Raw genomic sequence first — 15148 nt, forward strand, 5'->3', positions numbered from 1 at the left:
ATCAGGAGATGCGATCGCTCCGTTGAAACGCCTCCCACTCGAAACGGCTCTCGCGCCCTATTCCTCCAGCTCCCCCAGCCCCGTTCGTGCGGCCAACGCGGTCGACTGCCTGTCGCGTCGCTGCCCGGCTCAGACAACGGCTTACCCACCACCAAGCTGGAGAAGAAGCTGACGGTCGCCGATGGAGGCTCCGAGGTCAGGATGTCTTCCAGTGGGGTGGAGAGGGTGGAAACCTCTCTGCAACGTCCTGGCTGTGGACGAAGCTGCCGTGGAGTGACTGCCGCAGGGTCCGAATCAGACTCGTCGCCAGTGTTAAATCTGTGAGTTGTTCAAGTAATTAATACTCAGACTTAATCAGTAACAATAAAACAGGTCTTTACTGGTTGGAGGTAGGGACTATACGTAGGTCTTTACTTCATGCCCACAGGCGGGAACTGAGGGGGATCAGTACCCACAGTACTATTTATACCCCTATGGCCAGGAGTGGTACTGCGTATCACTACGCCCAGCAAGTAGTGCAGTCCTGTCCATAGGTTCAAAGTAGCACACATATTACATACACAACAATAATATTCTACCCCCATGAGGTATGTAACGCCATGTTTAAGTACTTAATAAATGTACTGAAATCTACTGGAAGGATATGAATATTTTTTAACTATACTTACAGGGAGCTTGGTTTGAATCTATTTTTGTTTTCTGCAGTCGCCTTTAAATTCAAAGGGTCCCTGGGAGCACCGCTCAAAGGGAGGCCCACGACTGCTGTGCGAGAACTGCTCTCTCTATTTTTCTTTTGCCACCCCACTCAAGGCTCATTGGAGGCCCGAATCACATGATTCCCATCACTAAAATGGGGAATATTGGATTCCCTACTTTTAGTTGCAAGTGGCTGACCCAGCTGAAGTTTGAGAGTCCTGTGAAAATCTTTTTCTTCAATACCATTGGGATTCCGTGAGCCAAATCCTTTATATTAAAAAGTGTTATCGACAGCAAACTACGGTCAACAACCAATCCTTCAATGTAAAGGTGTGTAATGGTGGTCATTACACTATGTGCATTACCAGATATATCCACATTTAGTCTACTTTAATCATGTTTAACTGAACAGTAGCCTGCCACTATTCAAAGGAAACTAAAAATGCAACGGTAATACAACACAACACACCACGCAACACAATATATACAGCATTTCAAATTGTGGCTTGTCAACTCTCCAGGCCATAACCTGATTTTGCAATATCCTTTTCCACAGACTGTTATTTCTAGGATCTTGCTTTGTTCAAAATGGCTTCTGCATGGTTCCACTGAACAACATTCACTGCCCTTCAAAGTAATTCTTATGAAGTGCTTAGAGCCACTTCCAAAGAGAAGTGAAAAAGCATTATATGAATGCTAGTTGTGTTGGCCTGTATTCCAAACAGTAGGCTGAACACAGCATTAACATATATTGTCCATTTAATCATTTTACTGGGCAGACTTTATAATAATCGTGCAATTTAATTAAATTCAAAAATTCTTGGGTTCTTGTAGTAATCAGGTTTTAAAATCCTGGATCCCAGGAGATATTTTGCTCAACTTCTTTTTCTTCATAACAAATAATTTCATCGCCAAGCTTAATATCAATTTCTTTATCCAAGCTGAGGCCACATTCCATGCCTGTCTTCACAACTGTGACATCGTCCTTGAGATGTTTGAGAGAGGTGAGGGAACCTGAATGCGGGGGGGAGAAAGTTTTATTATACTACAAACTTGGTTTTACTCTGTTGGTAAGAAACACTTACCTAGCATAAAACATTAAAAAATATATATACATCTTCTGACTTGTTAGCCCCTCTTTTCCTTACCAATACCACCCCCCACCACGGCTACACACCACCCCCTGGTCAATAGAGCAGACAAACAACCTGCTCCCACCCCTGCCACCAGTCTTGCTGAATTTTAAGTTGCTTCTGACGGCAGGTTTTTACTCTTGCTAGTTTTTTTGAGTTTCTTGCCATTTTATGGACCTCTCCAGAGTCTTAGTGAACTGCTGGATGATGTTCACAGTACTTTGTATCTGTTGTACTTTGTGTTGAATTACTGCAGGTACCCTGAGAAATAATTTGTTATATGGGGGAATTTTCATAGACAGTGTATATATAAAATTGTGTAACAATTGGATATTTTGTAAAAGTCCCTTAAAATACGCCTAAAGGACAAAACACTCCTGTAAACTGGTTTCCAAGGCTTTTTCTAAAATAGCAGGAATTTGATTCTATAGCAGCAGTTTTGCTTGTTACAATAGATAGAACTGTACAAGAGGAAAACATACCTCTCCACAAAATATGTCCATCACGGATGAGCTTAAACTGCATCTTTCTGTGCAGTTGACCCTTCTGGACTCTGCAACCTGCTACAGGAACCTTCTTTTTCCCTATTGTCACATGGAAGAGTGCCAACACAGATGCCTCTCCTGAAAGCAAAACAAACAGCATTAACAAATGGTGAAAACAGCTTCTTGTTAGATACATGTCTCAATTAGTTAGAAAATAGACATACATCAGGTCACATTTATAACATATATACAAACAAGTGAGTTTAAAAAGCTGCATCTGACAAAGAATGTCTAATTATTTTATAAGACGCAAAACATACCTATTATATTTTCTTCAAGTACTGGTGGCAACTTGCCACTCAGTTCATCCTTGAGGTCATCAATAAGCTTGTAGATAACCTTATGCAATTTGATTTTTATTCCTTTCTTAGTAGCCATCTGTTGTACTTCTTTGTTGGCATTTACATTAAAACCATACACCAGACCTAAAAATCCAAGAGAAGAGTGCTGTTTGTCTGCAAGCCATATTCCATGCATTGTTTACAATTGCAGAAGGGGTACAGGTAATTATACAACCATCCCCTACCCTACCCCAAAATTCTGTCTCAAATCGGAAAAGGTGAGAGTAAATGGTTCTCAACAGTAAGCTCTCAGCAATGTGGGGACCCATTCTCTAAGGCAGAGAGACTGAAATAATGATTTTTTGGGGTAAGTTCGTGCCCAGGTTGGGTAGGGGAGAAACAGGAAATAAGAGAAGTTAGACAAGTAAATAAACATTTCTTTTAGTTTTTCACCCAGTGGCAGATACAGGATAAAGTTTTCTCCATATTGCCCAACAATGCACTTTAACCCCAAATTGGTCCATAACCACCTATGACACTATTTTCCACACCAGCATCCTTATAGGTTTTCTGCTATCAACATTTAAGTAAAGAACATAGAGGCTCTATGGAGTAACTACCACGGATTTAGAAGGAATAGGAAGTGCCAAACAAAACTACTGGAATTCTTAAAGTATGTAGCTAAATTAGTTGATGACGACAAAAGGACTGAAAACTGGCTCAGCAATAAAAGGCAGAAGATGATAATAAGGAGAAAAGTTGTGGCAGCGGGTCAGCAACTGGTGGCATTCTGTTTCAAATCCCCTGTTTATTATTTATAAATAATATGGTGGCAACTATTGATAATGTAGAATTTGCAGATGGCACCAAGCTTTATGGTCAGGTGACAAGTACAAGAGAAATGGTAGCTTTCAAAAGGCTCTGAACCAATTAAATGGACGGATTTAGGAAGTGCATATGGATTTTGTCAATAGATATTAGTTACGTACACTGACTTTGATGGGACAAGTAAAACTTACATGTTTTATATTTATATGTTCTTGAAACATTTCCTGATGTAGATCTGGTGTCATGTTTTGTATATAATGAATCCAGAATTGATTCTACTGAGGAGCAAGTTTGGGATTATGAATTTTCTTGGACAGTGTATAAGCTTAACTCATAGGTTTCATCCCAGCATGACATGTGCAGTAAGCGTCGTTAAAAAAAAAAAAAAAAAAATCGGGAGTGTCAGTGCTGGGGAATCAAACACTTTTTCCAGACAATGTCAGCATCAGCCACTTTAAGTTAGATATAGCATGCCCAGATGCAAAGTAAATCTCCCTTTACTCTGCTTCAACAAAGATAAATTACCTACCTTATATGGTCATCTTCATTCTTCAAATTCTCCACACACCAAAGGAGTAAAAGCAAATATACTGGGTTCTGGGGAAACCACATGCTTAGTATGCACATAAAAATGTTGTCACAACACTACAGATAGGTGGTGCTGCAAACGGTTTCCCATTCCCATGTTGTATAAAGCCCCAGCGACAGGACCAATAACTATTCATCGCCTAACTACAAATTCCTGTAAGACCTAAAAGAATGGCTGGTTGGGATCGTGGTATGTGGAGGATGCAGATCATCATACAAATAAAGAGGATGGCTGTACAAGGAAAGTAAGCAATTCTTCTTCAGCAAGTATCTTCACACACCAAAGGAGTATATCAAAGTAGTATAATTTAGGAGTAAGGAGGCCCCTGTAGATGGGCCCCAACGTCAGCTGCCAGCACAGATCTCCCAAAGACATTATTGTGTGCAGTAGTCAAATTTAAACAGTAATGTTTAGTAAATTTGTGAGGAGTAATCCCTGTGTCAGCTTTCAGATACTGTCAATCGGAACCTGGTTAAGAGATATCAAGACATAGCCGCTTATGAGATGATAGCAGTGCAGAATGCACTCAGCCGTCCACTTATACATCCACTGCTTGGTCAGTGGCTTGCCTCCGGTCTTTGCACCAAAGGAAACAAATAACGGTCAAGACTTCCTAAATTGCTTTGTACAAGAGATATACAAACTGATGACTCAATGAGCATCTACATCCCAAGTAGAAGCCTTGCTCCCATTCACCTATAAGCTGATAGAGCAGTCATCAAGTGATTGTTCTGGGAGGACCATTATTTTTTTAATCAAATTGGCTGCAGTGTGAATGAATTTGTTGAGAATTGAATTTTTTGTGTAAGGCACTATATCATTCTTTGGCCGCATATGTCCCTGAAATCTGACCGCCTTTCGGAGAGAAAGTCCGCTGTACCTGAATTCTGCTTAGTAACTAGGAGGCAGTTAGATTAGTTACATCCCTCCACTGCATCAGTGTGAATTTTACCATCTATCCTGTTTGACCACTCTGGGTGAGATTATGAATTTAGTGTAGAACTACAAGAGTTTTATGCTGTTTGTCTGCATCAATTAGGAAGTGGATTATAACATACGAAAAAGCTGAAGACGATAAAAGACTATTCAGCCCATGAAGCTTATCTCTCTAATGTTTCAATTCCCCCAGCCTAGCTTTCAACTGCATCTTGAACGCCCCTAATGTCTTTGATTCCATTACCATACCTGGTAAGTCTTTCTAAATGTGAATCACCCTTTGAACAAAGATTTTTTTAAATTTTACTTTTCACTCATTTAAAATTGTATTGTCATTCTACCATCTGACTAACCTTAACAGTAATATTCTGGGTTCACCTTATCTATGTCATTTCACTCTTTATACAACTCGGTGAAGGTAACATTTTTCTTTCTCAGTACTGTAAAGCCTAAGCTTATCTAATCTTTCATCATAGCTCCAACTTTCATCCCACCAATCCAAGCTGGAATTGAACCCGGGCCCCATAGGTAAAGAGGATAGAGCAATAACCATGGCACCACTCCGTTCCTCCATCCACATGTTTCTGGGCACCTACAATCAGATCATTGCATAACCCCACTAACATCTTGTTGTATCCGTGTGTTAATGAAGACATGGAATGCAGGAGTTGGTTTACAGGTGTTTACTGGACAAAGTCTGGAGGTGAACTAAAAGATACAAAACACTATACAGGCTTATATAGCCCGAGTGGCCATTACCGGCATTACAGTACACAGGGGCTCTTAAAGGCACATACACCACAATTCCTCCCCTTTTAGACAACCAGTACATAACATTTTAAATAATTGTTATTTAACATGTTTACAAGAACAATAATATACATATTGCTGCAGTTAATCAATTATAAGTCAGTCTCTCTGGAAGCTTCCTGACTCGGTCCGGATAACGCCTCGGTGGTGTAGTAGTTTTCGGTGGTGTAGTAGGTTCTTTTGGTAAGGTCGATTCGGCTGGAATGCCAGTGTCAGGTTCATCTGGTTCTAGCATCACCGGATCGGAGGTAGATACTATGGGTATCTCTACTTCATCATCAGGTGTATAGAGTTGTGGCGTAGGCTGTCCCTTTTCGGATGACTCTATGATCTGGTCAGCATGGCGCCTTATTATGCTTTCTCCAATGTCCACGGTATACATCAGCGGTCCTAGTCGTGTGCAAATAGTTCCAGGCTGCCATTTCTCGGTACGGTAGTCCTGGGCCAAAACTGGTTGACCTATCTGGAAGGTTCTAGTTGGCCTTCCATTCATGCCTTGAAATTGCCGGTTCTCTACGTCCCTTCTGATGTTTGGCTTGATCAAATCCAGCCAGCATCTTAGTCTTCTATTGAAAAACATCATGGCGGGAGTCTGGTTTGTAACCATATGTGTTGAATTCCTGTATGCAAACAAGAAGTTATCTACCTTATGCTGTAGATTTATGTCTTCATTACCCATGGCCTTTATGGCCTTCTTGAAGGTCTGGACAAACCTTTCAGCCAATCCATTGGTGGCGGGATGGTATGGGGCGGACGCGTAGTGCTTAACCCCATTGTTTTTTTTAAGAACTTCCGGAATTCTTCGGACACAAATTGTGGTCCATTATCAGAACAGATCTGTTCAGGCAGCCCATTCCTGGCAAATATGGTCCTTAATACTGTGATGGTTTTTTCCGTGGTGGTGGAGGACATCTTTATTACCTCCGGCCACTTGGAGTGTGCATCAACCGCGATTAAGAACATCGAGTCCATAAATGGACCAGCAAAGTCGATGTGTACCCTTTGCCATGGAGAGGAGGGCCACTCCCATGGATGTAGAGGGGCTTGTGGTGGGGCGTTTTGGACCTTCTGGCATCCTAGACAGCCCTTGGTCATTTCTTCGATGTCTCCATCGATACCTGGCCACCACACAAACGCTCTGGCTAGGTTCTTCATTTTCACTCCACCCAGATGCCCCTCGTGAAGCTCCTTTAGCACTTTATCCTGGAGTTTGGGTGGAATCACCACTCTGGATCCACACATCAAGGTTCCTCGGCACACTGACAGCTGTTCCCTTCTTTGCGAGAATGCTGGCAACAGTGGTTCGCCGTGTGCTGGCCATCCCTTCACCGTTAAATCGTAGACTCGTGAGAGAGTCGGGTCATTTCTCGTTTCCTTTTCAATGGCAGAATTTGTTACTGGTAGACATTCTACTATGGTGGAGTGGAACATTTCCACTGTAGGTGCCTCTTCTACCGTTGGCAACGGTAGACGCGATAAACCGTCAGCATTTCCATGCTGTTTTGATCCTTTGTATTCTATGTCATATCGGTGTGCCCCTAGGAAAAGGGACCACCTCTGTAGCCTTTGTGCTGTCATAATGGGAACGCCCTTTTTAGGGTTGAATATGGAGACGAGGGGTTGATGGTCAGTCAACAAGGTAAATCTTTGTCCGTGTAGGTAATGGTTGAATTTCTTCACTCCCCATACCAGGCTGAGTGCTTCCCTGTCGATCTGGGCATAGTTACGCTCAGCTGAGTTCAATGAGCGTGACGCAAAAGCTATCGGCCGTTCCGAGCCATCAGGGAATTTATGTGATAATACCACTCCTACGCCGTAAGGGGATGCATCGCACGCCAGTCTGATTGGCAGTGATGGGTTGTAATGAGCCAAAACTTCCTTGGACGTGATCAAGCCTTTACATTTATGGAAGGCACGTTTACAGTCCTCGCTCCATTCCCAAATTACTCCCGTTTGTAGCAGTTCGTTAAGAGGGTGCAGAACAGTTGACAAGTTCGGTAAAAATTTATGGTAGTAATTTATCAATCCCAGGAACGACCTTAATTGTGAGACATTTTCAGGCGCTGGTGCTTTTATGACCGCTTCAATTTTCTCAGGGGACTTATGCAACCCTTCTTCATTAATTATGTGGCCACAATATGATTTGTTTCTGGAAAAATTCGCACTTGGGGCGGTTTGCTCGTAGGCCCCGTTCTTTCAGCCTAGTGAGCACCTTCTCCAAATTGGCAAGGTGTTCGTTGTCGTTTTCTCCTGTTACAAGGATGTCGTCTAGGTAGCATTGAGTCCCCGGAATCCCTTGCAGGACTTGTTCCATAGCTCTTTGCCAGATAGCTGGAGCTGATGCTATTCCGAAAACCAGTCGATTGTACTGGTACAGGCCTTTGTGTGTGTTTATTGTGAGATATTTTTTTTAAGAGGCCTCCTCAACCTCCATCTGTAGATATGCCTGTGCCAAGTCAATTTTGGTGAAACGTTTCCCTCCGGATAGTGAGGCGAAAATATCTTCTATCCTCGGAAGAGGATACTGTACCGTGTGAAGGACTGGGTTTACAGTCACCTTGAAGTCCCCACAGATGCGAATTTTTCTCTGTTCTTCAGATTTATTATTTAATGTTTTCTTCATGACCGGGACGATGGGTGTTGCCCACTCGCTCCAATCTATCTTGGATAACACGCCTCTCTTTTCCAAATTCTCCAGCTCTGCCTCGACTGCTGGACGAATTGCGTATGGCACCGGCCTTGCCTTACAAAACTTGGGAATTGCCGCATCTTCCACCTTTATTGAGGCGGTGACGCCTTTCAAGGTTCCTAGTTCCTGTTGGAGCACTTCTTTGGCGTTGGCCAAGATGTCTTTTAATCGTTCAGGTATGATGTCATCATCATTTTTTTTCTTACTGGTCACTGTCAGTGCCTGAATGGAGTGCCAGTCCAAACGTATCTTCCTGATCCATTCACGTCCCAACAGCGGTGGACCACCATCTTGCAGAACGTATAAATACAACTTCTGTATTTCCTTGCCGTTGTATACAACAGGCACCCTTATTTTCCCTTTGTGGTATACTTTCTGCCCCGTATATGTTTTCAAGATAATGGATGTGTCTTTCAAAGGTATATGCGGAAATAGCCGCTCGTAATCCCGTCGACTTATGACGGTCAGAGCTGATCCTGTATCCAGCTCCATTTTAACTGGGGACCCCGCTATCATGAGGGTAACCCAAATGGTCTGGTAATCTTCTTTGGCAATTACATTATGTAATTTGAGAGCGCTTAGTCTCTTGTTTCCGGAGTCGCTATCGCTCTTCTGGTCTTCGGAGCTACTGTCCGTCATCATTTGTACCTTTCTGTACTTTTCCTTATTGATTTTTTTTCCTGTCAGTGGATTTTTTGTTTCCAGATCGGCATACACGTGTAATGTGTCTCATCTTTCCGCATTGCCTGCATGCTTTGTCCTTGAACCAGCAGTCCCTCTGGTCATGGGTGGATCTGCCGCAGCGATAGCATCTCTCGAAACCCCGTGTCATTTCATGGATGCCGAAGTCCTGTGGCTTTTGCTGTATCTCTGCAGCTCCTCTTGCTGCTGCTTCGTATGATACAGCTACACTGAAAGCCTTGTCCAGTGTCAAATCTTTCTCAGAAAGTAGCCTTTTTTGTGTTCCTTCACTTAGGAGACCGCAGACGAATTTGTCTCGTAGAGGATCTGCCAGTCCTGCCCCGAATTGGCAGTGTAGGGTATCAACAATCTCCTTAAAATTCTTACGATAGCAAAATACTGCAGATGTTGGAAATCCGAAATAACAACAGAAAATGCTGGAAAAACTCAGCAGGTCAGGCAACATCCGTGGAGAGAAATTTGAGTTGACGTTTCGGGTTGGACCCTTCTTCAAAACTGGAAAGAAAAGAAACTAGATCGGAGGCAGGGCTGCGATCGGACAAAAGAATAAAAGAAACAAAAGAAGTAAAAGAGATTAGAAGCTAGACGAGATGGTAATAGGCTGGGATTAGGTGTAAAGTGTACTGGCAGGGCAAAAGATAGCTGCCAGGTGTGAGAGAGAAACAAAAGGAAAGGGGGGGGGGGGAAAGGAGTGGAACAATTACAAGAGAAAATGAAATGGGGGCCGAGCTTATGATCTGAAATTGTTGAACTCGATATTGAGTCCGGAAGGCTGCAGACTGCCTAATCGGAAGATGAGGTGCTGTTCCTCGAGTTTACGTTGAGCTTCCGTGGAACAATACAAGAGGCCAAGGACGGTGAGGTCCGAGTGGGAATGGAGCGGTGAATTAAAATGACAGGCGACCAGAAGCTCGGGGTCACCCTTACGGACTGAACGGAGGTGTTCCGCAAACGCAGATTGGGCTCTTAAAGGCACATACACCACACATCTTGTGTACAATCTAATTTTAAAAGAACTGCAGTTCTATAAATGTTCCAGACCTCAAAGTAAACCTGGCTGAGTGAAGGTCTGGCTTTTGCTTTCCCACAGGGTGGGTGATATCAGAGAATCACCAATTTCATCCACCTCCTAGGAGTTATAAGGCAAAGGCTAGAGTGAGGAACTCCAGCATAACATCTCCACTACATTGCAATTACAGGAGGGGAAATAGCAGATAAAAACTAAATAAATTTACCCATTAAAGGCAAAATTGAACCCTTACCTGAAAAAATCTCAGCTGAAACAATATCATTTTCACTGATATCTCCAACACCAAAGTGGATCACTTCGAGGTTACACTGCTCATCAGCATCATAACCATCTAGGATGTTTAGAATGGCTTCTACAGAGCCATCAACATCACCTACAGGGAAACAAAATACACTTTTAAAATATTTTAATGTCAGCTTGCATTTCTATGCTTATATTTATAACCAAGATAATACATCATGTCACTGCTGGATAAAGCAGCAAGGAAACAAAAATATTCCTTATCTCCAGAACAAAAATGCAAGCAATAGACCTTAATAGACTGGCGGCAGCTTCATCTGATGCCAGATGGATTTAGAATATGTGATAGCAGTCTAATAGCCCAACAGAAAACCCAACCATCCATCCATCCCCTTGAGCCTTCTGTGAGGAAAGGTGGCAGCAATACACAATATGCAGAATTGAAAGCAATCAAGAATCCAACACGATTGTACTGCATCGTCATCAAGTTTATCCAATGAGAAGCTAGGTTATACAGGTGAGGAAGGCCCCAGATGCAAACCCCAGTCTCTGTTAGCTGATCTCAACTGGGATTATGGTAGGGCTGAAATAATTGCCTGAGATTAAGGAGGAAAAAAAATTGAGGGATTTACAGCTCCTGACCACTTATCGAGCACCTCCTTCTGGAAGTATACGTGGGTGTTGGACAAGAACATGATTGGACTCGGCTGCAAGATCACCAGCACTCGAATTGCATGCCGACATTCACTATTCAAGGATCTGTTAGATCTGTGTGTTAATGGAGACACGGAATGCAGGAGTTGATTTAACAAGTGTTTACTGAACAAAGTCTGGAGGTGAACTAAACTACACAAGCCGCTACACTGGCTTATATACCCGAGTGGTCACTACTGGTACTACAGTATACAGGGGCTTCAAAAACATAGTTCCTCTTAAAAGGTACATACACTACAATTCCTCCCCTTTTAGATAAATAGTACATAACATTTTAAGTAATCATTAAATAACATTTTTACAAGAACAATAATCTACACATTTGCTGAAGTTAATCAATCACAAATTCAGTCTCTCTGGAGGCTTCCTGACTCGGTCCGGATAACGCCTCGGTGGTGTAGTAGGTTTCGGTGGTGTAGTAGGTTCTTTTGGCAAGGTCGATTCGGCTTCAATGCTAGTGTCGGGGTCATCTGGTTCCAGTATCACCGGATCGGAGGTAGATACTATGGGTATCTCTGCTTCATCACTAGGCGTATAGAGTTGTGGTGTAGGTTGTCCCTTTTCGGATGACTATGATCTGGTCAGCATGGCGCCTTATTATGCTTTCTCCAATGTCCACGGTATACATCAGCGGTCCTAGTCGTGTGCAAATAGTTCCAGGCTGCCATTTCTCGGTACGGTAGTCCCGGGCCAAAACTGGTTGACCTATCTGGAAGGTTCTAGTTGGCCTTTCATTCATGCTTTGAAATTGCCGGTTCTCTACGTCCCTTCTGACGTTTGGCTTGACCAAATCCAGCCGGCATCTTAGGCTTCTATTGAAAAACATCATGGCGGGTGTTTGGTTTGTAACCACGTGTTGCATTCCTGTACGCAAACAAGAAGTTATCTACCTTATGTTGTAGATTTATGTCTTCATTACCCATGGCCTTTATGGCCTTCTTGAAGGTCTGGACAAACCTTTCAGCTAATCCATTGGTGGCGGGATGGTATGGGGCGGACGTGTAGTGCTTAACCCCATTGTTTTTTTAAGAATTTCCTGAATTCTTCGGATACAAATTGCGGTCCATTATCAGAACAGATCTGTTCAGGCAGCCCATTCCTGGCGAATATGGTCCTTAATACTGTGATGGTTTTTTCCGTGGTGGTGGAGGACATCTTTATTACCTCCGGCCACTTGGAGTGTGCATCAACCGCGATTAAGAACATCGAGTCCATAAATGGACCAGCAAAGTCGATATGTACCCTTTGCCATGGAGATGAGGGCCACTCCCATGGATGTAGAGGGGCTTGTGGTGAGGCGTTTTGGACCTTCTGGCATCCTAGACAGCTCTTGGTCATTTCTTCGATGTCTCCATCGATACCTGGCCACCACACAAACGCTCTGGCTAAGTTCTTCATTTTCACTCCACCCAGATGCCCCTCGTGAAGCTCCTTTAGCACTTTATCCTGGAGTTTGGGTGGAATCACCACTCTGGATCCACACATCAAGGTTCCTCGGCACACTGACAGCTGTTCTCTTCTTTGCAAGAATGCTGGCAACAGTGGTTCGCCATGTGCTGGCCATCCCTTCACCGTTAAATCGTAGACTCGAGAGAGAGAGAGAGAGAGAGTCGGGTCATTTCTCGTTTCCTTTTCAATGGTAGAATTTGTCACCGGTAGACATTCCACTATGGTTGAGTGGAACATCTCCACTGGGTCCACTGTAGGCGCCTCTTCTACCGTTGGCAACGGTAGGCGCGATAACCCGTCAGCATTCCCATGCTGTTTTGTTCCTTTGTATTCTATGTCATATTGGTGTGCCCCTAGGAAAAGGGACCACCTCTGTAGCCTTTGCGCTGTCATAATGGGAACGCCCTTTTTAGGGTTGAATATGGAGACGAGGGGTTGATGGTCAGTCAACAAGGTAAATTTTTGTCCGTGTAGGTAATGGTTGAATTTCTTCACCCCCCACACCAGGCTGAGTGCCTCCCTGTCGATCTGGGCATAGTTACGTTCAGCTGAGTTCAATGAGCGTGACGCAAAAGCTATCGGCCGCTCCGAGCCATCAGGGAATCTATGCGATAATACCGCCAGTCTGATTGGCAGTGATGGGTTGTAATGAGCCAACACTTCCCTGGACGTGATCAAGCCTTTGCATTTATGGAAGGCACGTTTACAGTCTTCGCTCCATTTCCAAACTACTCCCGTTTGTAGCAGTGCGTTAAGAGGGTGCAGAAGCGTCGACAAGTTTGGTAAAAATTTATGATAGCAATTTATTAATCCCAGGAATGACCTTAATTGTGAGACATTTTCAGGTGCTGGGGCCTTTACGACCGCTTCAATTTTCTCAGGTGACTTATGCAACCCTTCTTCATTAATGACATGGCCACAATATGATATTTGTTTCTGGTAAAATTCGCACTTGGGGCGATTTGCTCGTAGGCCCCGTTCTCTCAGCCTCGTGAGCACCTGCTCCAAATTGGCAAGGTGCTCGTTGTCGTTTTCTCCTGTTACAAGGATGTCGTCTAGGTAGCATTGAGTCCCCGGAATCCCTTGCAGGACTTGCTCCATAGCTCTTTGCCAGATAGCCGGAGCTGATGCCACTCCGAAAACCAGTCGATTGTACTGGTACAAGCCTTTGTGTGTGTTTATCGTGAGATACTTTTTAGAGGCCTCCTCAACCTCCATCTGTAGATATGCCTGTGCTAAGTCAATTTTGGTGAAACGTTTCCCTCCGGATAGTGAGGTGAAAATATCTTCTATCCTCGGAAGAGGACACTGTACGGTGTGAAGAACCGGGTTTACAGTCACCTTGAAGTCCCCACAGATGCGAATTTTTCTCTGTTCTTCAGATTTATCATTATTCAACGTTTTCTTCATGACCGGGACGATGGGTGTTGCCCACTCGCTCCAATCTACCTTGGATAACACGCCTGCCTTTTCCAAATTCTCCAGCTCTGCCTCGACGGCTGGACGAATTGCGTATGGCACCAGCCTTGCCTTAAAAAACTTGGGAATTGCCGCATCTTCCACTTTTATTGAGGCGGTGGCGCCTTTCAGGGTTCCTAGTTCCTGTTGAAACACTTCTTTGGCGTTGGCCAAGATTTCTTTTAATCGTCCAGGTATGACGTCATCATCATTTTTTTTCTTACTGGTCACCGTCAGTGCCCGAATGGAGTGCCAGTCTAAACGTATCTTTCTGATCCATTCACGTCCCAACAACGGTGGACCACCATCTTGCAGAACGTATAAATACAACTTCTGTATTTCCTTGCCGTTGTATACAACAGGCACCCTTATTTTCCCTCTGGGGTATAGAGTCATAGAGTTTTACAGCACAGAAAGAGGCCCTTCGGCCCATCGTGTCTGCGCCGCCCATCCATCCCTGTCCAGTCTAATCCCATTTTCCAGCATTTGGTCCATAGCCTTGTATGCAATGGCATTTCAAGTGCTCATCCAAATGCTTCTTGAATGTTGTGAGGGCTCCTGCCTCTACCACCCTTTCAGGCATTGAGTTCCACATTCCAACCACCCTCTGGGTGAAAAAGTTCCTCCTCAAATCCCCTCTAAATCTCCTGCCCCTTACCCTGAATCTATGCCCCCTTGTTATTGACCCCCCTACTAAGGGGAAAAGTTCCTCTTTGTCTACCCTATCTATGCCCCTCATCATTTTGTACACCTCAATCAGGTCCCCCCTCAGCCTTCTCTGCTCCAAGGAAAACAACCCCAGCCTGTCCAGCCACTCTTCATAGCTGAGGCGCTCCATCCCAGGTAACATCCTGGTGAATCTTCTCTGCACCCTCTCCAAAGCAATCACATCCTTCCTATAGTGAGGCGACCAGAACTGCACACAGTACTCCAGCTGTGGCCTCACCAGCGTTTTGTACAGCTCCATCATAACCTCCCTGCTCTTATATTCTATGCCTCGGCTAATGAAGGCAAGTATCCCATATGCCTTTTTAACCACCTTATCTAC

The 15148-nt window shown here is 43.9% G+C and overlaps 1 protein-coding gene across 1 annotated transcript in view; it reads right to left on the reverse strand.

Annotated features, from left to right (window-relative positions):
• Positions 1 to 1071: 1071 nt before the first annotated feature.
• mtif2 (mitochondrial translational initiation factor 2) overlaps positions 1072 to 15148 on the reverse strand; it is a 77907-nt gene continuing 63830 nt past the window's right edge. Inside the window, exons 11-14 of the mRNA XM_085981362.1 lie at positions 10472 to 10612; positions 2635 to 2799; positions 2312 to 2452; positions 1072 to 1710 (exon numbers count right to left, since the gene is read on the reverse strand). Of these exons, the coding sequence (XP_085837488.1) occupies positions 1541 to 1710; positions 2312 to 2452; positions 2635 to 2799; positions 10472 to 10612 (617 nt within the window). The 3' untranslated portion in view covers positions 1072 to 1540. The remainder of the gene's footprint in view (positions 1711 to 2311; positions 2453 to 2634; positions 2800 to 10471; positions 10613 to 15148) is intronic.

The sequence above is a fragment of the Somniosus microcephalus genome, chromosome 3, assembly GCF_052327205.1.
Source record: "Somniosus microcephalus isolate GS21.2 chromosome 3, FLI_Smic_1.0, whole genome shotgun sequence".
NCBI lineage: Eukaryota > Metazoa > Chordata > Chondrichthyes > Squaliformes > Somniosidae > Somniosus > Somniosus microcephalus.